Below are 24,687 nucleotides of genomic sequence, written 5' to 3' on the forward strand. Positions count from 1 at the left end.
GAAGTCGATCATGATAAAATTAATTTGGAGAAGTATTTATAGAATTTAGTGTCGCCTAATTTGGGACTAAGAGGTAAAAATTTAAAGAAACCATAAATTTCGTATTGATACTGAATAAAAGAAATTAATAAAATTCCACGCTTGAATTTAAAGCTATCTTTTACGATTCCCTCATACCTTTTTTATATAGCCTTCGGTTAAACAATTTAAAGAAATTAATAAAATTCCAATCTTTAGAAATCGCATTAATGTATTCTAATTTCTCAACTTACAACTTCTATTGGTATTGATTTGGTATATTGAAAAATTAGGAAAACAATTTATACAGTAGTAATTATCAATAATAAAAAAATAGAGTGAATAAGATAATCACATGTCAGCAATAATAAGCAAAAGGAATGTATGTGATTATACAAGCATTTATTTCTTTTATTATTAGGAGAAAACTCAACCTCTTCACTATTCTCAAAAACACACACACTATTCTCAAAAACACACACAAACAGAAACAGCGATAGCAAAGAGTAGTAGATAATCCAAACGCTCAAATTCATGCAATCCAATTAAAATCACACATTTGCGTGAAATTCCAGCAAAAATTCTTCTTACCAACTGATGTGAATTTTCGATGACGGGCCGAGAAGGAGGGTACGTTGTGCCAGCGGAACCTCTGAATGCCGTCGGCGGATTGAAGAAGAAGGGCGGCGGGTCGCGCAATTGGATCCTATTGGATTCATCGGGTCAGGAAATCGTTCTGGATGTCGACAAATACGCGATCATGCACCGCGTGCAAATACACGCTCGTGATCTTCGCATTCTCGATCCCCTCTTGTCGTACCCGTCCACCATCCTCGGCCGCGAGAGAGCCATTGTTCTCAATTTGGAAGTAAAATTTTCAGCTTTTTTAGGGTTTATGTCGATTTTTGGGGGTTTTATGTAATTGTTGTTGTTTTCTACTAGTTCCGGCTTATGAATTGAATTCCATCTTACCTTTCTCGAACTCTGTCAATTACTAGTTTGGAACAGTGAAGGTTTCAAAAATTTGAAGATTAAAAGCATGGGCTCTGAACATCATTGTTAAAATGTGACCTTTGATCATTTTTATGTTTCATTGTATATTCTTTAATTATGTGTGATACTATGTTATTGAATTTTGGTAAATTTCTTTTATTAAATGTCTTTTCTTTCTGTTGCTGCAGCATATCAAGGCTATAATCACATCTGAAGAGGTGAGGTTTAATCTCTTCTTCTTATGTAACATTACTCTTGTTTCAAATCGTTTATTCCTGTTTTTTTAGTTTGTGAGACATTAATGATATTATAGCTTATTAGTTTGGACCAAATCTATCAACTATAACCAGCATAGTGTGGTGCTTGAGCAGGATTACAGTTGGATTAGTTTGAACTTATGTGCGTTTGCTTAAGTATCATGATAATAAACTAAAATTGTGAAATGCCTCGTAGAAACTAATGTTTTTACTTATATGTGACGCAGTTTCAAAATAATTATTTGTAGGTTTTGCTTCGTGATCCATTGGACGATAATGTTGTTCCTATAGTGGAAGACCTCCGAAGGAGATTGAAACCACTAACTGATAATCAAGAAGTTAATGGTGATGTGCCTGATGGCAAGGAGTTGCCTGCACAACATGATGAGACTGGTGAAGAAGATGGTATACTCTAAATTCATTGTTTTGCCTATGTGGGAAGTGTGGTTTTCGTTGCAGTACTCTCATTCTCTCTGGACATTCTTTTTTTGCTTTTGTTACATTGAGATCTTATGTAAATTTTGAAAAGCTTTCTCTCTTGACATTCTTTACAATGCAATATCATGCAAATGCTGATAGGCTCACTATAAACTGCAGATTCTCCATTTGAGTTTCGGGCCCTTGAGGTTGCACTGGAAGCTATTTGTAGTTTCCTTTCTGCTCGCACAATTGAATTAGAGAGTGCAGTTTACCCAGCTTTGGATATGCTTACATCAAAGGTAATATATTTTTGTTTTTCACATATAATACTATGAAATTGGTAAAAGGGTGAAATCTAACTTCAACATAGTAGAGTAGGGTTCTATAATTGTTCTATGTTATGTGGAAGAATTCCTTTTTCTATCCTTTTTTTTATGAACTTGTAGATTATGTTGGAACTCTGATTGATCTTTCTTCCACAACCTGATTATTTAAGAGGACATTTGATTTGATTGATTGGATAGATTGATGAAACCTATGATTGAGTATTTGAAGGATAAGATGGTCAAACAAGCTCAAAACTAGTCGATTGATATAAACAGAGGATTAGCATGGATTATTTTTTATCAATTATTCCTGTCACTCAAAGTAAACACCCCCTAATTGTATTCAATTTATCAAACTTAGTTTTAGTTTATTGACACACGTATCCTTTATGGACACTGACTTCTTTTCTTTACGGATAACTTTGAACTTCATTTTCTGTATGCAACTTGTTTACAGATTAGTAGCCGTAATCTAGACCGGGTACGAAAGTTAAAGAGTCAAATGACTCGCTTGACTGCTCGTGTTCAAAAGGTAGAACCTCAACTTGTTTACAGTTTGGCATTTGTTTTCCTTTCTATTCTTCAGTTGATTGCACTGCTTTTAACAATGACATATACTCCTCTTGTGCTTTAATGTTTTTTTGTCAGAAACTGATATTTGCAAAGCTAAATTAAGAGACGTTCATTGCAAATATCACTTTGTATAGGACAAGCATGTATTTACTTTGCTGGTTATATTTGTGTTATATGCTTCTTTGCATACTGATTTTTTTTAATTAATTCATAGACTTGTCCTTTATCATTCTGAAGGTGCGAGACGAACTGGAACAGCTTTTGGATGACGATGATGATATGGCCGACCTCTACTTATCGAGGAAGTTGGCTGGTGCATCACCTGTGAGTGGCTCGGGTGCAGCCAGTTGGTTCCTTGCATCCCCTACCATAGGCTCTAAGATATCCAAGGCCAGTAGGGCAAGTATAGCAACCATGCGTGGGGATGAAAATGATGTTGAGGAACTTGAAATGCTTCTTGAGGTAATTCAAACCACCTTTCCCCTCAGTTGGGTCTCTTAAGAAAAAGGAAGGCGACTTAGTATCTATTTTACAGATCTATAAGGTAATTTGTTAAACCATCTTCCTCTCGGCTGTGTCTATTAAGAAAATTGATAGACGACTTATTATTTATTTTACAGGCCTACTTCATGCAGATTGATGGCACGTTGAACAAATTGACCACGGTATGTAAACCATTATACTTGCCCTTCGAAAACATAGTCTCTAAAATGTGAATATAAATCTGTTTAAAATGTGAGTATAAATCATTTCAAATGTTGCATAATAATGGTTTTCTGTAGTTAATTTCATGTTTCCAAATATCATTATATTGATTGTTTTCTAATAATTTTCTCTGTTCTGTTATTCAGTTGCGTGAATACATCGATAACACTGAAGATTATATCAATATCCAGGTAAAGAAACAACCAATATTTTACTTGATATGCCTTTTTTCTACAAATATCTAATAATCTAAACCTCAATTTTGCACCTCATTGCAGCTTGATAATCATCGTAACCAGCTCATCCAGGTCTCTGTTAGCAGATCCAATCTAGTTACTCATATACTTCACTGCCTTGCCAAAAATGCTGATATTTTCCGCGTCTTGTGCCAGTTGGAGCTGTTTCTGAGCGCTGGAACAGTATGCTTATCCATTTACTCTTTGGTAGCTGGAATTTTCGGTATGAACATTCCATACACATGGAATGATGATCATGGATACATGTTTAAATGGGTCAGTAGTGATGATCGAATTGCTTAATGTTAGGTCGATGAATTCTTGTTCACTACAGCTCAAACTATTTGCTTGATTTCCAGGTGGTCATCTTGACAGGGATTTTTTGCGCGGTACTTTTTGTCCTTATAATGTATTACGCGCGCCACAAAGGGCTCGTCGGATCTTGATGTGGACTAAATCAACCGCAGTCGATGTATCCAAATTTGGAGCAGCCAAGGTTTTCTGGATATATTTAGATGACATTTTCCTCTATGTAGTAACGCAATTTATTTAAGTTGGAAATTTGTTGGGCTTACTACTTACCTGTTTTGGAATTTTAGATTGTTATTTACTCCCTCCGTCCCAACTAAATTCACTCATTTCCTTTTTTTGACCAAAAAAACAAAATATCCAATCTCCTCTAACTATATTTCATCACTTACTTTACTCTCTTCATCTTTCCTAATTTATTTCTCTCTCTTACTTTTCAACACAATTTCTTAATATCTGTCCTCAAAAGTTTTGACTCAACTTAGTTAGTATCTAGTTTTGTTGTTCGAGTATTAGATTCTTATTCACGGCAAGGTTAGATTTTTTTGGAGAGTGCAACTCTCTGCTGTTCAACATCTATACTAATTAATGATTGTAGGTATAAAACTGTAAGAGCATCTCCAGTGGTCGGATGTCCCACTCGGACATCCACTAGGACATCCTAAAAACACCTCCTGCCACGTCACTAGGACTTCCCATCCCACTGCCACGTCACTAGGACATCCCCTTCACAATCCGCCCTTCCCATCGCCTTTCCCACTAGGACTTCCCGCAATAAAAAAAAATCACAAATTCACAAATATACGTAACGGAATTATAATTTTGACACGGAATACGAGAAAATTGCAAATGCTTCAGCGATGCGATACCACAGTCTGTCAATATGTTGGTTGGCACCGACATAGGGATCATCGACTACTGAAACCCAAGCCTTCGCAAGCGCGATATTTTCCCACGGGCTCCATACCGTCCTCTTTCCCGTCTCATCCTCATCCTCCTCCTCTGCCACCGTTCGCGAGGAAGAGCCCGGGGCTTTCCCATTGCCCTTGCCACGTCCCTTCCCCCTGCCTGGAGTCTCCATGACTGGAGATAGCCCCAACTCCTCTAAAGAGAAAGTTTCCAAGCTGGTGAACTGAGTCTCCGGAACATAAGTGGAGGGGGTATCAGTCATATCGATAACTGGCCGATAGACATCGTCCGCTTGTGGGCCCCTGCCACCCCCTCCCCCCGGCATCATCCCCGCCATCATCCCCGGCATCATCCCACTCATCCCCATCATATTTGGGGTCATGCCCCCCATCGCCATCCCCGGCCCGGCATCATCATATTTGGGGTCATGCCCCCCATCCCCATCCCCGCCATCATCCCCGGCATCATCATATTTGGGGTCATGCCCCCCATCCCCGCAGCCCTGGGCATCATACCACCCATCCCACTCATCCAATTGTACATATAAGGGGACATCATTCCACCCATTCCACCCATCCCCGACATTGTCGGAACTGTTGTCGCATTTCCGCTAACGTTTCCCTCCAGGTCGATGGGAAAAGCCGGAGTCTGCGACTCGCTCGTGGCAGGGGAGTTCCTATCGTTCTCCATTAAGTAGAAATGAAATATGTAGTAAAAGAAGAGAGAAACTTGTTAACACAAGTGGTGCGAATGAAATGAAGTTCAACGAGCCGTTTATATAGAGTTTAAAAAAAATAATAATTACCGGACGTCCGACCGCCCGTCGCCCGCACGTCCGAGGACACGCGACGTCCTCACGGGACGTCCGTATCCGACCTTCGACGCCACAATGGCGGACGCTTAAATATAGCATTGGATGAAACAAGAAACAAGCGTCTAAGTAGTAGAAACCAATTCTAACACAAATGTAGAACCAGTAACACACTGGGGATTTGAAGTCTGGAATAATACCACAACATCGTACTAACGGATTTTTGGAGTTTTAGGTTATTTGATTTTATAATATCGTTTCCTCTTTCAATTTGAGAATTGTTTAAAATGACATCACTCTACCGATAAAATTAATGTTAAGTCACTGACTTTGGGTGACCAAACCCAAGTCTGATAATGCTACAAATCTCAATAAATTTATACTTAACCAAATTACCATTTTTGTTGCAGTGCATGTTTGTTGGCCAAAATCCGCACTTTTTCATGAAGTGCAACTTAGCATCATGGATTTTTCAAAGGTTAATCTATATAGAGTATTAATTATGAACAGCAAATAATTATAGAAAAACTCAAGTGAAGCATGCATATAATAGACAATAAGCTCAAAAAACGATAGCACTCATAATCAAAAGCTTGCAGTTGGGTAAATTTGTGAGACAGCAAAAATAGTTTAAAGATCCAATGCTCCAAGAAAAACATAGAAATACCAAAACCTAGGAATTTAAAGTAAACCTCCTTCCACCCACTGACAGAAGAATGCCCCCTTCCACTGATAGAATGCTCACTTGAGAGGAATAAACCTCGATGAGTGTGTGGCACCGATACCAGGTCTACCGTGCTTGACTGGCTTGTATGATATAGAGAACTCAGCAAGGTAATGACCAATCATCTCAGGCTTGATTTCAACTGGATTGAAGGTCTTGCCGTTGTACACCCCAAGGACACTCCCGATCATCTCAGGGACGATGATCATGTTCCTGAGGTGGGTTCTGACAAGGGCGGGCTTTTCACCAGCAGGAGCTTCGAGCTTCTGCATAAGTTGTGATAATAAACCACATCAATGCCAGAGTAAATGAAATGCAGCTGAGTTTTGACTATAAAGTTTACTACTAGAACACAGCGGAACTAGCAGTCTGATGTCAGGGATACAACCACAAAAGTAAAGATAACTTACAGCCTTCCTAAGCTTCTTGATCAAAGCCATTGGCTTCCTGTTCAAACCCCTCTGGAACCTGAGCGTTTACAATTAAAAATTAAAATTTTGAAAAGAGTTGAGACCGTAAGCACAACGGGAGGGGATCCTCTACTGTGCTGAAAAGCACAGCAGCCCCTGCTGCCTCACACAAAACATTAAAATAATATATATTTATTTAATTAAATTTATTTTTATTTATTTGATTATTTTATTTTTTGGGTGAGGCAGCAGGGGCTGCTGTGCTTTTCAGCACAGCAGAGGATCCCCACCCAAGCACAACACATATACAACCAAATGTGGCATTCAAATTGGTTTGAATCAACTGGTTCACAATATCATACAAACACTATACATATGCACAACGAAAAACAGCAGCACTATAAATCAATTCAAGACAAACTCGACACTGTTTCAATCAAACGAGATCTATCCAAATTCATCTACAACCAAGTATCACTCACACGCAACTATGCGCACAGTTCGCATATACTAATAATGTTGGAAATTAAATCTAAGCAACATATACAAAAATATGACAAGCAATCAAAAACGTATTGTAAATTATTGAATTTATCCGATCCTGTTTTCGGCAACAATCATCACGGGTTAAAAATTGATTTCTTAAAACGCAGAAACCATAAAAATACAAAGGAAAAAATAAAACCTAATTCGCGAAAACAAAAACGTCCAACACAATTCTTAGAGAAAAAAGTAAGATAAAATGGCATACCTACGCCTCGCCCGAGCGTTCAAGAGCTTGACGAGCTCATCAATGGGCATATCAAGGAGCGCATCGAGATCGACGCCCTTGAAACTGAACTTCTTAAACGTCCTCTTTTTCGGCTGTGCCGCGGTGACATCTGGATTAACGTCAGCCTATGACGACACAGATAGAGACAGTCAGTTAATGCCATACATACGCCGCCGGCAATCGCTCGACTAAGAAAAGATGGCTTACCATTGCTTCCGGTAAATGTGAGACGCTTGCTCTACGGCTAGGGTTTTTCGCTGCTGAGGAGACAAAGTGTGGCTCCAACTTTGAAGGGCTTTATTAATGAGTGATGAAGGATAATGGGCTGGCCTCTATATGGGCTTTATCCAACAAACAATAAAATCCAGCCCGTTTAATAATAATAATAATAATAATAATAATAATAATAATAATAATAATAATAATAATAATAATAATAATAATAATAATAATAATAATAATAATAATAATAATAATAATAATAATAATTTACTACTCACTATTATATTCTTTTCACCCAGCAACATTACAAAAAAAATACTCTTGTAAAATATATAATTAAAATTTTCTCACTCGGTTCAGTTTGTGTTATTTGGTTTCAACTCAATAAATTTATTACTCTCCATTTTACGTAAACTTAATCACTTTTCTATTTTGATAAGTTTCAAAATAATTAAGCCGTTTCTAATTTTTGACCAAAAGTAACTCTCTCTCTTACTTTATTTATATCATCTCTCTTGCTTTATTCTCCATCTACTTAACACATTATTCTTAATTTCCGTGTCGAAAAGAATTCTCTTTATTAACAAGGAAAGCAAGGAGTATTACGTTATAATAATTTAATTCATTCAAAATTTTTACAAAATAAGGGTAGAGTTAGGAAGTCAACCGACTCCACCACAAGCCCACGAGGATTGAAAAACGGTGTTCTTTTTTTTTTCTCCATTCGTTTCCATTTTACAAAGATGACCATTACATTTACAAATGATTTCAAGATGATCTATTCATATGTTTTACTAGTATTTGAGTTCTTCTTGCAAAAATATTGCCCTCATTGTTACATTTTTCTTATACAATTCTCCTTTTATTCAATTTCTTCAACCATGTAAGATGTAACTATGTAAGTGACTTCAAAAACATTCAATAACATGTTTGCTAATATAAATATACAAAACAAACAAAATGGATGCATTCTGATGGAGTACGTATTAAACAAGCCCAATAGCAGTGACGGCCCATCAACCCAAAGCCCAAGGAAGAGTATCAGTTCGGCATTACCAAAGAGTTCGGCCCTAGCCTACAGCTCGGTAAAAGCCGACCAATCAGTTCGGCATTACCAAAGAGTTCGGTCCCAGCCTACTGCTCGGTAAAAGTCGACCAATCAAGCTCTACTCTCAGATCGGCAAAAGCTGCTCGGCAATAGTTCAGCAGTTCGGTCTCAGTATTCGACCGAACTGGGAGATAGTGGACCCATGTAGGATCTCATGACCACTACACGATCTATTTAGTGGTGTCAAATCATGCAGGATCTCATGCGGGATAAGCGGACCAAACAAAGAGGTAGTGGACCCATGCAGGATCTCCATGACCTCCACGACATCCACAACCATCATTAGTGGTGATGCAAGCCACGATCTTAGTTCAATGTATAAATAGAACTTAGATCAGATAGGCTGAGGTTAAGTTCTCTAGAGATAAAAGATCAAATAGCAAGTCTGTATTGTAAGCTGTAGAAAACAGATCAAGCAATACAACTCTGCCCCCTTTTGCCTCCCGTGGACGTAGATTTACCTCAGTAAATCGAACCACGTAAATCTCTGTGTCGTGATCTATATTTTCCTGCATTCATCACCATCAAAAATTCGCCAAACCATCACTGGCGCCGTCTGTGGGAAACAGAGAACCAAATTTGTGATAAAGCGAATTTTTGACCCTTTTTCCACCCCAAAAAAAAAAAAAATGCATACCAGATCACATACTACCCGTAATACCGTTCGTGAAAACCATGAGGAAGCTAGTCCAGCCCGCAGGTCCGGAAAACAGCCTCGGGAGACATCTACTTCCAGTTTTCACGATGAAGGAACAAGCCACTCAAAAGGTCCACACACCGAGTCTTCCCAGCAGCCTGATTTGAATGAGGCTGTCAAGCTGTTCTTGGCTGAGAAGCAGGATGAGTTCTTAGCCTTCCTGCAAAAGAGCCAACAGCCGAAGACGAAAACGGTGGATTCTCCCTCCTCCTCCAGACATGAAAGTCACTACCGCAGTAGTGCCGTGTCTTCCAGGAAGAAGAATCCTCAACCCCGACATGTTCCTGTTCCTCCTCGGTACCGGAATCACAGGAGATCTCCATCTCCTCCATACCGAAGAGATGTCGGGTTCGCCATGTACGGAGCATTGAAGACTCCGTTCTCAGACGATATCACCCGAACTCCCTTGCCACAGAACTACCGAACTCCGTCGATGACTTATGACGGGTTAGTGGATCCTCATGATTTCTTGGGACGCTATCAGTATAACATGGCGAACCAGGGTCTCAATGAGGTCCATATGTGCAAGCTGTTCCCCGAGCTGCTTATCGGGAACGCGAGAAGGTGGTTCGATAGCCTCCCCCAAGGCAGCATTAGATCTTACCGAGATCTAATGGATGCTTTCCACAGGAGGTTCTTTCAGAAAGCGGAAGCCCGGATCACTTCGGCTCAGCTGCTTTCTATACGTCAAGGTCGCGACGAAAAGATCAGCGACTTCATGACGAGATTCCACAAGGAATGCCTACAAGTAGATGATCTCAACGATCTACTTGTCATTTCGGCATTCCAAAATGGAATCCTGCCCGGAGCTCTCTACAGAAAGCTCGTGGAATGCAGTCCGCAAACAGCTCAAGAGATGTGGGACATTGCGGACCAGTTTTCTCGTGCCGATGAGGCAGACCGTCGAAAACGGTCTTTAGACAGCTCATCTAGAGAAGACAAAAAGAAGCCCGATCATAGCGATCAGAGGCTTCCTCGCCGAACTCCTTCCCCACTAAAGGAGGGATAGCGGTCATCCGAGGTGATCAAAAAAGAGCAAGAGTGTTTGCAGATTGCGCTTAAAAGTGCCGAGCAATCAGATCGGCACCATCAAGCATAGCAATCACAACAGCCGGAGTCAGAGGCAGGCGAAATGACCGAAGTCACACCGGAGCCGAACTCGATGGTGTACGGCACTGAAGCCGTGATTCCGGTTGAGATCGGCATACCCAGTCCCCGAACTCTAAATTTCTCCTCAGAAATGAATGATGACGGACTGAGAGCCGAACTAGATCTGGCCGAAGAAAGAAGAGAATTGGCCTGCATAAAAGCAGCCAAGTACAAGGAGCAAGTAGCCCGGTATTATAACCAAAGGGTGAAAAAGCTGCAATTTCAAGTGGGAGATCTCGTCTTGAGAAACAACGAAGTAAGCCGAGCAGAAAAGCTGGGCGAACTCGAATCCACATGGGAAGGTCCATATCGGGTGTCAGAAGTCCTCGGCAAAGGGTCTTACAAATTGACTCACGTGTCAGGAGCACAAGTACCCCCGAACATGGTACGTTTCCAACCTCAAAAAGTTCCATTTGTAAGAGACAGTCCGGTCAGTCAGTCTTGTGTCTAGTTCGGTCCTAAGGCTATGTGCGTTTTTGTCTCTATGTGCTTTTTATTTGTCTAGGTGTGTTTTGTCTATGTGCGTGTCGTCTCTTACAAATGTTACTGAGGTATCTTGTTCTTCAAAGGCTGATCCCCTTTTTAGAACATATATAAGCCAACGATTGTGAGTCCAAGCTTCTAAAGAGGATACAAGACCACAATTCGGCTTAAGAAACAAGCAGTTCGTCTGAAACGAACTGCAACAATAAGCCAACGATTGTGAGTCCAAGCTTCTGAAGAAGATACAAGACCACAATTCGGCTTAAAAAACAAGCAATTCGTCTGAAACGAACTGCAACAAATGGATAGTCCGATCCACGCGATAAAACTCGCCGAATTAGGACAAGGGAAAGTCTGATCCAAGCGATAAAACTCGCCAAATTAAGACACAAGCTTAGTCCGGTCAAAGAAATTTATTTCATCAGACCAAAGACGAGTCCGGTCAAAGATGTTTATTTCATCAGACCAAAGACGAGTCCGGTCAAAGATGTTTATTTCATCAGACCAAAGACGAGTCCGGTCAAAGAAGTTTATTTCATAAGACCAAGGACCAAGTCCGGTCAAAGAAGTTTACTTCATAAGACCGAGGACAAGTACGATGAAATTTTTTCGCTAAGCTGTAAATACACAGTGTTAGAAGCGAAAACAAAATTTCATTTTTCAAATCTTGTTCGGCACACAACTCCGCTACCCTACGAGATGGCGTTACGCTATTACAAAGGACTATTCTACTGTCCAGGGTTGCTAAAGTTGAGCCATCTATTCACAAAATCCTCGTGAAGCTGAGTTCGGGCGTTCCAGGCAGCTGCAGAATAAGCAGGTCGACGAGATGCTCTAATCAACCTGCCACCTCTTCTCTGAGCCCGGGAAGCCCTAGCACCTCGGCGGCGAAGAGTCTCTTCACGAAGCATTTGCCGATCTTGCTCACTCATAACCACAGCTCCTCTGCGAACTTCAGTCCGTCCTCGACTTGACGTCTCTGGTTGTCCCTGAGTTCGTTGCTGACTTGGAGTAGGGTTTTGAGCAAGTGAATCAGAGGTTTGAGCTGGAGTACTAGCATCTGTTGGCGGGAAATGCCTGAGGAATCTCTCAATTGAGGGACGCCGGGAAAGAACTATGTCGTACCGAGAAGCCCAGCGCCGCAATGATTTCACGACTTGTTGGCAAGCCGAGCTCTCCAGCGCATTATTCCTCCGGAGTACATGATATTCCTCCCACAGTTCGTCAACTCGTTCCTGAACTTCAGAGATGGTCATTCCCCCACGCCTGCAGATGAAATCCTCATACGCAGTCCTCTCAGCGACGGCAGTGTTCAGCTCGGCCTCCAGATCCTTCTTTTCGGACTCTAAGTCCTTATTGTCGGCCTCCAGCTTCATTGAACGAGCCAAGAGTTCGTCATTCTTCATCTGGTCAGCTATAGCTCTTTTCTCAGCTTCGTCTAAAGCCGAAGAGTACAGCCGCTTCCAGTGAAGTACCTCCAGCTCCTTGAGAGTTAAGAATACAAAGCAGCTACGTCAGTTCGGCATTTCAGCTTACCGAGCAGGTAGTAAACCACAACAGGAGTAAGAGAGTACGAAAAGCTATACGAAGACACAAGGGTAGACAGAAGAATTTTTTCATACATAAGGAAAAAAATTTTTACACAAGGAGGGCTTCAAGGCCATCTTACAAGAAGGAAGAAACTAAACTAGGAGAAGGGAGACGAAATCATACTCCGCCAGCTTCGTCTCCGGCTCCTCGGTGAGGTTCAGCTTCCTTCTCCTTGTCTGCCTCAGCTTCAGCCTCGGCCTCCTTGCTCCCCCCAGCCTGCTCGGCGCCCCCATAGCCGATCTGCTGCGCCTCCTGCTCGGCCTGCTCATCACCGACCAGCTGCTCAAGCTGCTCGGTCTCACCCTCTCCGTGGAAAATTGGAGCGGGTGAAACTGACCCTATGGAGGCAAAGATAGCCTCCATATTCTCATCACGGTCAGCTCGGCAACTACGAACTTGGTCCGCAGAAAGCAGGACCGAGGACGAAGCAAGCTCCTCAAGCACCGGCAGACTCTGGAGCCGAGCTGCTATCTCCCGGCCGTACAGCGGCAGGACGACTTCAGGCCCCTGCTCGGCTTTATCGGTCATCAGTTTCAGAAGATCACCGACAAAGGCCGAGAATTGGTTGCTCAGAAAGAGTTTCTCCACGAAAGCACGGAGAACCTCTCCTTGGGCAACCACGGCGGCAGCATCCCTCCGTTTCGTCTGCTCTCGCTGGATGACGAGCTGGTTTTTGGCAAACTGAGCTTCATCCTGGGCCGAAATCCTAGCAGCTCTGGCTTTCTCAAAGTTTGCCTCAGCCTGCTCGGCCCGGTGACAAGCAGCCGCCAACTTTCTCTGCATCTCAGCATAGTCATTGGACGCTTTGGAGAGTTCGACGGCGACGAGCTTGGAAAGCATATCGTTCCTCTGAAAATGGATAAAGAAAAAAGTCAACAGAGGGCACCAAAAATACAGGAAAGAAGCAAAGCCAAAGAATCAAGAAGACAATTCACCTCGGCGAAGTCCGTGGGCCATGCAAAAGGCTCACAGACATTTTCCGAAGGGGGCCCCATGACGATGTCTCTCTCCGACGCTCTTGGGGGCTTCTGGGCCTTCCCCTTCCCCTTTGCCGAAGTCGACTCCGGCTTCTTCGGATCCGAAGAGGTTTTTTGCCTCTTCGGAGTCCTCTCGGCATCAGACGCCGAGCTGGTGGTTTTCGGCCTCTCCGGCTCCTTGGACTCCGAAGATTTGCGGCTCAGCTTATTCAATATGTTCACTACCGAAAAACAAGGAAACAAGGTTAGTTTTCGCCGCTAAAGCAGTAAGGCATAAAAAAGAAATCCTCACCCTCAGTCTCTTCGTCCGAAGACGAGATATTGAACACGAGGTCGCCCTTGACGAGCTCAGTTTCCGAGTATTGTTTCCTAATCATAGGAATCTTATTGAGCTCGCCCTCGAGCTCGGCCAACGGTTCTAACCGAGGATGGGGAATCACGGACTTCGGCCCTCTCCAAGGAAAGCCCGGAGCCGAAGTCCTATTATAAAAAAAGAAACGGTTTTGCCATTTCGGCCACTTGGTTTTGCAGAAGGCCCTAAAAGGCTGTAAGGGGATCAAGTAAAACCAAGATCCCTTCCTTTTAAACTGGAAAAAATTAAGGATTGCCCGCAGAGACAGATCCTTATCTAGCCTACGGAGTTCGGCAGCAAAAGCCGACAAGTGCCTCCAAGAATTCGGAGTCACCTGACCTAAAGGGAGTTGAAAAAAATCAAGAAGCTCTACAAAAGGTGGGGGAAGAGGGAAACGAAGCCCGCATTCTAAGCAGGCTTCGTAAACGGTGGCATAACCCTCCGGCGGGTCGTTAGCCCTATGATCATCGTCGGGAACCACCGCCTTCCCCCCGGGAAGAAGATATTTTTCGTGTAGAGATATCACGGTGTCCTTACTCAAGACGCTGTGAAAGTATTCTACAGTCTTCTCCCCGGACTCTTTCCGGCTAGAAGACCCCTTGCCCCCTTTCCTACCGCTACCTAACTCAGAAGAAGAAGAAGAAGACATGGTTCTTACTCTTTGCAAAATCTGAAGAAATTCTGAAGAAATTCTTGAAAGCGGAAGGAAATTTTTACGCAAAAGAGACAGAGTGCAGAAGAAGCAATAGCAAAAGTATTCAAAGGATGAAGAAAGGGCGTATTTATCAGATTCGGAGAAGATTTCAAAATCATCGCACCGTTTCGAATCCCACCTTTTTAGGATTCAACGGCCGGATTTTACTGTCGCATTTAATGCAGTCACGCGCAAGGCACGTCCCCTGACGTCAGCCTCCCCCGTACCTTTATCCAGAATGCCGAAGTGACTCGCTTCGCTGAAGTGATTCACTTCGCTTTTCGGGGGGGGTAGTGATGGAGTACGTATTAAACAAGCCCAATAGCAGTGACGGCCCATCAACCCAAAGCCCAAGGAAGAGTATCAGTTCGGCATTACCAAAGAGTTCGGCCCTAGCCTACAGCTCGGTAAAAGCCGACCAATCAGTTCGGCATTACCAAAGAGTTCGGTCCCAGCCTACTGCTCGGTAAAAGTCGACCAATCAAGCTCTACTCTCAGATCGGCAAAAGCTGCTCGGCAATAGTTCAGCAGTTCGGTCTCAGTATTCGACCGAACTGGGAGATAGTGGACCCATGTAGGATCTCATGACCACTACACGATCTATTTAGTGGTGTCAAATCATGCAGGATCTCATGCGGGATAAGCGGACCAAACAAAGAGGTAGTGGACCCATGCAGGATCTCCATGACCTCCACGACATCCACAACCATCATTAGTGGTGATGCAAGCCACGATCTTAGTTCAATGTATAAATAGAACTTAGATCAGATAGGCTGAGGTTAAGTTCTCTAGAGATAAAAGATCAAATAGCAAGTCTGTATTGTAAGCTGTAGAAAACAGATCAAGCAATACAACTCTGCCCCCTTTTGCCTCCCGTGGACGTAGATTTACCTCAGTAAATCGAACCACGTAAATCTCTGTGTCGTGATCTATATTTTCCTGCATTCATCACCATCAAAAATTCGCCAAACCATCACATTCCATAATCCATGTCAAAGCAAACAAAAAAGAGAGTTGCTCCGTTCTTCACTGTTCCGTTCTCCGTCCACCATCCATTGTCGGCCGACCAAAGTGTGTCGGTTGTTGAACTTGGAGTTGAGCTCGGCTAAGGTAGGAATCCGACAGCCGCTACCTAGGCTCCTGTTCCACCTAGCCTTGATTTCATCCTGCCAAACCCACAACACACAAATCAAAACCAACAAAAGTTGTAGTAGTATCTATGATGAATGTATTGAGTAGTAACAACCTCAAGAAAATCATGGTTAGACACATATTGTGTAGCAATGGAGGATTTAACGCCTCCAACTTCCACCAAGATGGATTTATTTGAAGTACTTTCACCTATGAAATCAACAAAATAATCATACCTTAAAAAAAACCACATCCATCATTCATCATATGCAAAAGCCCCTCCTACCTGTTATGCAACCCACATAGTAACTACCTCCCCCTATTCCCGCGAGCCTCAGTCGCACGAAGAAACCCGCTAGATCGCGCAATGGAGCCTCCGAATCCATCCATCTAACATCCAATTAACCGTACACGAAATCAATCTATACGGTCTCATTCATTGAAACGTACCTGATATGTAAAAAGGAGACCAACCAAATACTAGAGAAGTTTTCTCACTAGGTATTTAAGTTGGTCTACTTTTAGAAAATGGCACAAACTCACATGTGGATATCTCAATGGTCATTAGCTGATAATATCCATCCGACTGAGCCGTAGGCTCCTCATTGCGTCAAACATCTCCGTCCTAGAAGCTGTATTCTGCAGTGTGGCGATAGTCCGATGAGTAGGAGAAACACCGTAGGAGGAGCACCCGATGGTTTCTTCAGCGGTCCCCTTGCCTTTTTCCGACCTAAGAGTGTTGGTAGCGAGACGGGTAATCCACAAACTTGTACGAGGTTTGCTCGGTCCCACTGTCGTATTCGGAGACGCTTCCCTTTCAGGAATCTTCGTCTCTTCGCCTAAAGCATCAGCAGCACGGACCATTCCATCCGAAGCCATATCTTTGGCTACGTGCTCAACATGTATATTTTCAGGTGATTTTACACCATCCACAGCACCTTCTCTAGAAACTTCGATGGGCTCGACCATCTTCTCTTCTCCCGCGCTCAACTCATCCGTCTCTTGACAGTACAAAGACTGGAACACGGCTTCAAACCCCATGCTGATGCTTGAAGCTGCAGAGCCCCGTGGTTTGAAGCACACGAAATTCTTGCTGTGGACATCGTTCGCACAAGCAAGAGGCAGAGGCGATTCAGAATCCTCGTTATTAGGATGAGGACGACCGTTGGTCATCATGTTCGATATCCATTTCATGAAAGAACTATCCGGTTTCATCACAAATGTAGATCCATCGCTTCCATGAATCTGCTTCTTCATCTTCTTGCTCCCGAGAATCGCATCCTCATCGCATATCTTTCTCTTCACACCCTTCGGAGACAGCCTAGTGCTCATAGAACTCTCCACACTGTCATCCACTTCGTCCGATGATCTCCTGTAGATGTCTCCATCCGACAACGCCTTCCCTCTCCTCCTGCTTCCCATACACGAGCCTTCAGCCGGGGCTTCAGGAACCACGCCTTCTTTACAATATAAATCAGAAACATTATATAACTCAGATAAATGGATAATCATCATTTTTATGAAAGAAACAGAATTATTATCACACCAGCAACTTCTATCCTCGATTCATCGGTCTGGACAGTCTGCGGATGGAATGAATCCGCCTCCCTCTCGACCACATCTTCATCGAACGGAAAAAATGTTCATATGATCATAATAACACGAAAATCGTAGGTGCAATAGAAATGGACTCACCATGACTTGGAGCAACTAACTCCTCATCAATGATCATGTCATGATCATCTCCGTTTCCTCGCTCCATGGTGCTCGGTCCAACATTCCACAGGAGAAAAGGCTTCCTAGCATCGTCCCCGCGATTAGCACATTTGAGGCTCAGGCCGGTGTGCGGTGACCAGACTAATTCAGACAGGGGATGATCAGTTGTTGCAAAAGCCAGCAGGTTCACACTTGATGCTGCATTTACACCTGCACCTGAGCAAGTACTTAGCAATTTCGTGCGGATTCTGAAATTCGTAACATCCTCCTCACCTCCTGAATCCACATCCTTCTCGTTTACATTTACCATTTGCTGTGTCTCAAAAGTGATCGCGATTCCTGAAATAAACACGAGAGCCTTTTTGCACACCTAAATCGATGTTTTGAAGTTATCAGCGTTCCAAAACAAACGGGAACACAAAGAACAACGAGATCAAAAGAGCAATCGATATTGTATTCATGAAACAAACTAGATGATGGTAAATATAGCTCACTTTGAAGCCAATAATTTGTTTTTTTTTTTTTCATAGTTGATATTGGAAGTGAGACCAATCAAATCCTAGTACGATAACATCCTAAAATCAATTGGTAATATAAGGTATTCAAATTGCATACCTCAACATTTGCTGCATTGAATATTATCAACTATATGTATCTATTCTAAAAAAAATCAACCTATAAAAGCATAATTAGTCCTGATTTAAGCACACACACTTCATAATTTTTCATAAACAATTTGCCGGTGATCGGATCAGAAAATTGGCAACACAAGAAGAGAAAATCATACCAATTCTTCCATAAATTTTAAAATAATTAGATTAGAAGATATCAACTGTCTATAAATTCACAGAAGCTTCAAACACCGAACCCAATAATTAGAAAATTCAAATGCTATGCTTGAACAATTTACAGAGTCAGAATAAAAGCAGTCAACATAAAAATACGAGTAGCTAAGAAATTAAAGATAGGAAACTCATTCAACTGAAGCAAACTCGAGACAGTAATCACACATACCGTTGGCCACAATAATGCATTCAAACTGTTTCTGCTTTAGGAAATACACAAATGGAATCCAAATACATGCAACACATACATACATACATATATATATATATATATATATATATATATAGAGAGAGAGAGAGAGAGAGAGAGAGAGAGAGAGAGAGAGAGAGAGAGAGGGGATGAGAGAGAAGTGGGAAAGCTGTGGTAAGTTGAAGCAGGCGTGACAGGAGAGGAAATGAGAAGTTTGATGTAATAATGGCTGAGATACTTCCACGTCCTATACTTCCATCTGCATATCTCAAAATACAAATACACCGTACCTATACTATCCATATACGTATAATTTCACTTTCCACTACCAATTAAAACATCCATAACCATGAAAATGCATATACTCCATATACATGTCGATTTGCATGATGTAAGGAAAGGGACCTTACACATTAGCAATTGCCAATTAGGCTGTCGGAATATGGTAGATTACATCTTAAGATTGGTTAGTTAGAATCTAATTGAATTATATCTTATCTTTAGTCAAGCTTCATGTGGTACCACTAATTATCTACACCAAAACTCTAGAAATGGTCCAAATCTTTTGCACTTATATTCGAGTTCCATTTTCTCCCCCCACTTGTGCACTAAACAGTATCTACCAAATGCTTTGAATTGACCTTTATGTATCATATATGTTTCTACTTTGGTACTTTTGAGTTCGAAATTTTCTTTCCTTTTATAGATGGTAAGTGATCTTTTTTAGTGATATACAATCACATTTCATGTACATTCCCATTTATTCATGCTTTATATATAGACTATATCAAAGGTTTATTGTACCCTATGTACGTTACATATATTTTTTAAAGAATTTAATCTCACATTTTTAGATTAAAAATCATTATTGAGGTTGATAATCATTTATAGGTTACATATATTTTTTAACAATTTCAAGAAGCTAATTATGACGGGTGACATTTTTGTAGGAAGATAGAACCTCAAATTTAAATGACCGATTCAAAAATATACTTCAAGAAAGTCAAGTCTCTATCAAATGTGTTCAAGCATAGAGACACCCCACGAGACATCATCCATCCATTCATATTGTCCTAATAAACCCAAATTTTAAGTTGCTTTCATCATAAAGGCTTTAACAGTATGGAGCACTTATCTATTTTTCTTTTTGTTAATTAATATGGCGATTTTTTTATATATACACATTATTAACCTATAAACAAGTGTATGGCTGTGGAAAATGCTACTACTTTCGAATTTCTAATAAAATTTCGCCTTTCTTCTTTCCGAATACAGATTAGATATATTCTTACATTATTTCGGTTTCTGTACTTCTAAATTTAGATTTGTTTTCTTATACTACATGTATAGACAGACGTTACTGTAACAGGTTTAATAAAAATATTTATACATGTATAGACATATACGGCATTTGTAAGACCATACACAATGGCACCGAAACCCGTGGCCAGTCACATTCTCACCGCCAATGCAGCCACATAAAAAATTGTGCGTGTGAGTTAGCCTAGTGGTAGAACGATAATGTCTGAAGCCAAACGTCTCGGATTCGAGTCCACCATACGTTACACGACCTTTAAATTTCTATTCATTTGACACGCCTCTCGGTGGCCTCCATTGCAGATGGCCGAAGCCTACAGAAAACATGTCATGAAAACATGTGGTAGAAGAGAGATAAACATTAGTACTACTCTTACAGAATTGTTGAAACTTGGAATTTGTTGCAGCGCCTGTGACTAACAAACTAACAGACGGTGTAGCTAATAACAAATCTTGGACTAGTCCATCGATATATGTCTAAAATTTTATGTAGGCCCTCTTTTTCTTTAATCGATACCTTAATGAGGAAGGCTGCCCTCTTTTAATGTGAGTGACGTACGTGCATATGCAACGTTGCGTAAAAATGGTCCAACGAGTGTACGCACACAATGTATAACATTGCAGAGCCTCCGATACAAGCTTATAACACAGTCTTGCAGTGAAACGCTGTTGAGCAGCACGAGCCTACCTCTACCGATAGTGTGGCGTGTGCTGCTCACATCATCGGTCATCCCACGTGGTTTCGATTTAAATGCAATTTGTAAATTTTAAATAAAAGTAAATGAATAGTTTCTCTGAAATGTTCCATAATGCAGTTATTTCCCACAAATTTATTTGAAGACAAAAAAAAATACATATTTATTTCGATTATAAAGTTGCAAACGAGGATAAAGAAAAAGGAGAACACATAATTATGATGTTATATCCAGAAATATTCGAGTACATCGAGGAAAGCCATGACTAGGATCTGGACAAGGCGTGGAACATCCAAACCTAGAGCAATAATCAAATATGCAATGACAAAGGGTACACCTCTTATAGCTGCATTACTCCATTCTAAAGCCTCTTTTCATCGCCTTCCATTGCCACGTCTCGTAGCAATCCTGTTCCCTGCTCCTCCAATCACCAACGCTTTACCAATCAGACCTGTTTTTAGTCCACAAACAACAGCCAATGCTCCACCTATCGCTACCCACTTCCAATCGATTCCACGGCCACCTCTCTGCATTTCCACTCCTGCCAACTCACTTTGCTGTCGTTCGTCAGGTTCTTGCTCATTAGGATCATTTCCTTCCTTGCAAGAGATTTTCGTGCTTGTTCTAGCCATGATAGCACACCTGGTTAGTGATGATGACTCTTGCTTTCTAGCATTCTGGTATGCTCTAAAGCCAGCATGTAGCTTCTTCACAGTTCCCCACATCCCATGACGAATTCCTAGCTTAGCAACGTCTTTTGGGATCCCCATGTCTTCATAGTGAATGAGTGTGACCTCGCATGCTGATGTATGGCCATCTTTACGCGATTGAACTGCATGTTTTGCATTTCGTTACAATGAGATATCGAGAGTAGATCTTAATGCCATATGATAACGAATGCTCACCAGGCTTGATAACCCAGCTCGAAAAGTAGAGATCGACACGCTTAGGTTTGTCACGCCTTGGCAAAGCTGCATATGGTACTCCCTGCACCGACAACATTTGCAGAGTAATGTTCATTGCCCATAAAGTTTTGGAGTAAAATCATATCGTATATCACATTCGAAAAACAAAATGCAAGTTCCTAACAGGAGGTATTCAACTTCATAAGATGCAAATGGCAGCGGGAATACATGCCATGTAGAGCCAAATACCATACCTTTGTCACACAATAATATGTGTTTCCTTGTTCCCATATTTTCCTCCCAATGATATATTCTCGATCGCTGCAGAAGAAAGGGAACTGTATAGGCAGGAATAATTAGTGTTGTTAGGTGAAAATCCATCAAGAAAGCAAACATGAAAGTATTGAAGTGGCACAGCTGCTTCTGCTTAAAATACCTTCTTAATCCAGTGCATAGTCATCATCCCCGTAATAGGGCATTCTTCCAGTATATTGACACATGCGAGCATAGGATCCCATTTAGGCCGAAACTCATCATCCCAGAAAAAATCTCTGACAAGCTCTGGAGTTGCATCCTCAAAAATGGTTTTGCTTCGGTAAACTGTTGGGCCATTCTGTGAATAAAATATAAAGAATCAGGATTCATAAGCTTGCAAGTCCTATGGAAAAACATTTCCCAATAGTAGGATGAAAGACTGATGGTAACAAGAAAACTAGATATAAGTTTCATGTAATTCTCAAACGCTAGACATAAGAACAAGAATCACGGAGTCACCAATATAGCAAGTGTTCGACAACATATTGTTGAAAAGAACCTACAAGATAAAAACAGATGTACAATATCATCTTTATTTTTTATATGTATTAGAGAACATAGAGACACAATTTCCCATGAGAACTTGATCCAAAACTGCAAGATGTACAAAGTACACCTCCTACTCATAGTCTCATACCATAGGCTCATGGCGCCAAGCTTGGTAATGCATGTTTGTTGTGGAACGCTCCATCATGTTTTGCCATGCCATGTCTCCATTTTTCACATTAAGAAGCTTTAAAAGGTGCTCCAAGTCTTTTTCTGTGACAACATTCGATTCTCCATCTGGAGCTCCAGTTAGGTGCCTACTGAAGGAGCAAAGCTAATAATGAGCATCATATATTTATAAAGATAGTCCACAGATCAAATCAAAACAGTAATTGGTTTTGAGTAGTATACCAACCAGACAGCAGTTTCCCATTCATTTAATGAAGAACTGGCTGTGTATTAATAACCAGTAACTAATCAGTAATCAGGAAGAAAAAAATTACTACAAAAATGCATCAACCTTCACAGCAAAAGGTCAAAATAATATCATGAGAAAGGGTAATAAATTACTGAATGGCTCTATTACTGGAATTAACCTATATTGTAGAAGAAAGCTGGGAAAGCATGCCGAAGAAACCAATCGATCTAAAATCATTTAATAACCCAAAGAGGTGATGTCAAATAATGGAAAATGCAGCTATAACCACCAATCGACTTAATCACCATTTCCTTCCACATATTTCACCAAAAACCCTATGATAAGATATGCAGGGTAATCAAACATTCTTAAGCAACAATGTTTCCAAGATTTAACCATAAAGACTCCATAGATAATCATAAAGCAGATATTGCTCGCTTATCAGAGCCAACAGATGGAAACAACAATGATCATTAACGCATTTAAACATACGTGATTAGTGTAAATGCAAGACGTCTTCCTTGACACCTTTATCATTCAAAACAGAGTTCTGGCCAAGTAATGCGGCATACATTCATGTGTTCCTTCTAAAACTGCCAAAGATAACACGAGAGCTCTTCAAATCGTAAATAATAGTAATCATAGACGTATTTGTATATATCACGGTGAAGATTAGTTTTCTTCATCCCGAATCCGAAGGCATTCCAAGTCCTCTATTTCCTAATTAACTTTTACTAACACCTCAACCACTAACCTCACTACAAAAACTAGAACCAAGCACACAATTAATTGCAATTTATAGCACATTTCTGAATTGTATGCGAATATAATAAATGTTGTGTGTCAACTGTCAAGCATCAATTTCAAAATTGAACACAATAAATCCACACACCAACAAAAATAATCAATATGCAAATATTTGCGTAGGAATTAGTATAATACATACCTCATATCATCGCAGCTACCATTATCAACCGACTCCTGAGCGGAATCAGACGCCGAATCTGCCGAAGACTTGTCCACCTTCCCGCTCATTCCACGGGATCGAAACCAGAGGCCGCGGCAAAGCGAGAAGGCGGAGAGCGCCGTGAAGGCGAGCCAGAAGCGCCGCGCACCGAGCCCCGGCGGCAGGGTCCAAACATACCGGAGCTTAGATCGGAGGCCAAGGAATACCAATCCGGACCACCGCGGCCGCCACGACCACCCGATCAGCAATCCGATCATGACCGCCACCCAAATCGGCACCGCGCAGACCAAGACGTCGACGAACGCCTCCATCACCGCCGTGCTATTGAAAAATTCCATAGCACTATTGTTCAATCCAGCCCATCCCCCTTCCATTTAGCCGAAACAACGAGGGATTATCGTTTCAAGCAGCTCTTAATTGAATTTACATGGGCTAGGAGAAAGAAGGATCTGCGGTGGAACAAAAACTTTATTTTAACGGTGATAATCAGATGCTTCGATTCGGATAAAATTGGGTTTTACGGTTCCGTACAGTGGCTTCAAGCCAATGGTCGATAATTTTCAGCAACACTGTGGGAAATAAAAAATATAGTTACTATATAAATAAATATTTGACCACAAATATCTAATCGTAATGAGATACTATTAATCGTGCTTTGTATATGGGATCGAACAAAAATATTCTTGATTCGAACGGAATCGAAATTGGTATATATAATTCGTTCCAATTTGAATTTACTGTAAAATTTGGATATTTGGATCTATATTTTCGAATATTTCGGATCATTGCAAAATTTATACTCTCAAAATTTGAATTTTTGAATTGATACAAATTAAGCAAAAATTCGATCTGAAAATCAAATGTTCACCATACAAATTAGAGTTAGGCACTGTAACTCTGAATTGAGGCTTAAATCCTCATATGAATGTTAGGACACGAATAGTTTATAACAAAGTAAGATACAAAA

The 24,687-nt window shown here is 41.2% G+C and overlaps 4 protein-coding genes across 7 annotated transcripts; 1 reads left to right on the forward strand and 3 right to left on the reverse strand.

Moving 5' to 3' along the window:
• Positions 1–452: 452 nt before the first annotated feature.
• On the forward strand, positions 453–4,134 carry LOC121801879 (magnesium transporter MRS2-I-like). The gene is made up of 11 exons (XM_042201330.1): positions 453–886; positions 1,200–1,229; positions 1,517–1,673; positions 1,866–1,987; positions 2,472–2,546; positions 2,825–3,049; positions 3,208–3,252; positions 3,439–3,483; positions 3,571–3,600; positions 3,685–3,804; positions 3,888–4,134. The coding sequence occupies exons 1-11, from the start codon at positions 629–631 to the stop codon at positions 3,972–3,974; spliced, it is 1,194 nt and encodes a 397-aa protein (XP_042057264.1). The 5' UTR covers positions 453–628; the 3' UTR covers positions 3,975–4,134.
• Positions 4,135–6,104: 1,970 nt separating this feature from the next.
• On the reverse strand, positions 6,105–7,803 carry LOC121805622 (40S ribosomal protein S15-like). Its single transcript, XM_042205550.1, has 4 exons — positions 7,671–7,803; positions 7,443–7,588; positions 6,692–6,749; positions 6,105–6,547 (listed from the first exon to the last, which is right to left on the reverse strand). The coding sequence occupies exons 1-4, from the start codon at positions 7,671–7,673 to the stop codon at positions 6,299–6,301; spliced, it is 456 nt and encodes a 151-aa protein (XP_042061484.1). The 5' UTR covers positions 7,674–7,803; the 3' UTR covers positions 6,105–6,298.
• A 7,801-nt stretch (positions 7,804–15,604) lies between these two features.
• LOC121803161 lies at positions 15,605–18,799 on the reverse strand. 3 transcript variants are annotated; one of them, XM_042202862.1, is made up of 8 exons: positions 18,597–18,799; positions 17,856–17,952; positions 17,562–17,798; positions 17,413–17,487; positions 16,410–17,326; positions 16,153–16,256; positions 15,982–16,076; positions 15,605–15,901 (listed from the first exon to the last, which is right to left on the reverse strand). In XM_042202862.1, exons 2-5 carry the CDS (start codon positions 17,890–17,892, stop codon positions 16,431–16,433), a joined length of 1,245 nt encoding a protein of 414 aa, XP_042058796.1. In that variant the 5' UTR covers positions 17,893–17,952; positions 18,597–18,799; the 3' UTR covers positions 15,605–15,901; positions 15,982–16,076; positions 16,153–16,256; positions 16,410–16,430. The 3 variants fall into 3 exon arrangements, with proteins under 3 accessions (XP_042058796.1, XP_042058795.1, XP_042058794.1); XM_042202861.1 differs by having other exon boundaries at positions 16,410–17,323; positions 17,562–17,952; XM_042202860.1 differs by having other exon boundaries at positions 17,562–17,952; positions 18,597–18,797.
• Positions 18,800–20,822: 2,023 nt separating this feature from the next.
• Positions 20,823–24,280, reverse strand: LOC121805764 (stAR-related lipid transfer protein 7, mitochondrial-like). Of its 2 annotated transcripts, none has more exons than XM_042205755.1 (6): positions 23,700–24,280; positions 22,487–22,655; positions 21,971–22,147; positions 21,789–21,872; positions 21,535–21,616; positions 20,823–21,461 (listed from the first exon to the last, which is right to left on the reverse strand). In XM_042205755.1, exons 1-6 carry the CDS (start codon positions 24,092–24,094, stop codon positions 21,004–21,006), a joined length of 1,365 nt encoding a protein of 454 aa, XP_042061689.1. In that variant the 5' UTR covers positions 24,095–24,280; the 3' UTR covers positions 20,823–21,003. The 2 variants fall into 2 exon arrangements, with proteins under 2 accessions (XP_042061689.1, XP_042061690.1); XM_042205756.1 differs by having other exon boundaries at positions 22,487–22,652; positions 23,700–24,279.
• Between the last annotated feature and the right edge of the window lie 407 nt (positions 24,281–24,687).

The sequence above is a fragment of the Salvia splendens genome, chromosome 5 (assembly GCF_004379255.2).
Source record: "Salvia splendens isolate huo1 chromosome 5, SspV2, whole genome shotgun sequence".
Lineage (NCBI taxonomy): Eukaryota > Viridiplantae > Streptophyta > Magnoliopsida > Lamiales > Lamiaceae > Salvia > Salvia splendens.

Bases quoted from the DNA above. Each gene is read 5' to 3' on its own strand.
- LOC121801879 (XM_042201330.1), top strand. From the start codon at position 629: ATGACGGGCCGAGAAGGAGGGTACGTTGTGCCAGCGGAACCTCTGAAT. The intron at 1,230-1,516 runs GTGAGGTTTAAT...AATTATTTGTAG, and splicing joins CTATAATCACATCTGAAGAG to GTTTTGCTTCGTGATCCATT. The intron at 2,547-2,824 runs GTAGAACCTCAA...ATCATTCTGAAG, and splicing joins TGACTGCTCGTGTTCAAAAG to GTGCGAGACGAACTGGAACA.
- LOC121805622 (XM_042205550.1), bottom strand. The intron at 6,750-7,442 runs GTATGCCATTTT...GTAAACGCTCAG, and splicing joins AACGCTCGGGCGAGGCGTAG to GTTCCAGAGGGGTTTGAACA. The intron at 6,548-6,691 runs GTAAGTTATCTT...CAACTTATGCAG, and splicing joins TCAAGAAGCTTAGGAAGGCT to AAGCTCGAAGCTCCTGCTGG.
- LOC121803161 (XM_042202860.1), bottom strand. From the start codon at position 17,892: ATGGTAAATGTAAACGAGAAGGATGTGGATTCAGGAGGTGAGGAGGAT. The intron at 17,488-17,561 runs GTGAGTCCATTT...CGTTCGATGAAG, and splicing joins GTTAGTTGCTCCAAGTCATG to ATGTGGTCGAGAGGGAGGCG. The intron at 17,327-17,412 runs GTGTGATAATAA...TATATTGTAAAG, and splicing joins ATCGAGGATAGAAGTTGCTG to AAGGCGTGGTTCCTGAAGCC.
- LOC121805764 (XM_042205755.1), bottom strand. From the start codon at position 24,094: ATGGAAGGGGGATGGGCTGGATTGAACAATAGTGCTATGGAATTTTTC. The intron at 21,873-21,970 runs GTATTTTAAGCA...CTGCCTATACAG, and splicing joins CTATGCACTGGATTAAGAAG to TTCCCTTTCTTCTGCAGCGA. The intron at 21,462-21,534 runs GTGAGCATTCGT...CAAAACATGCAG, and splicing joins GAGCTGGGTTATCAAGCCTG to TTCAATCGCGTAAAGATGGC.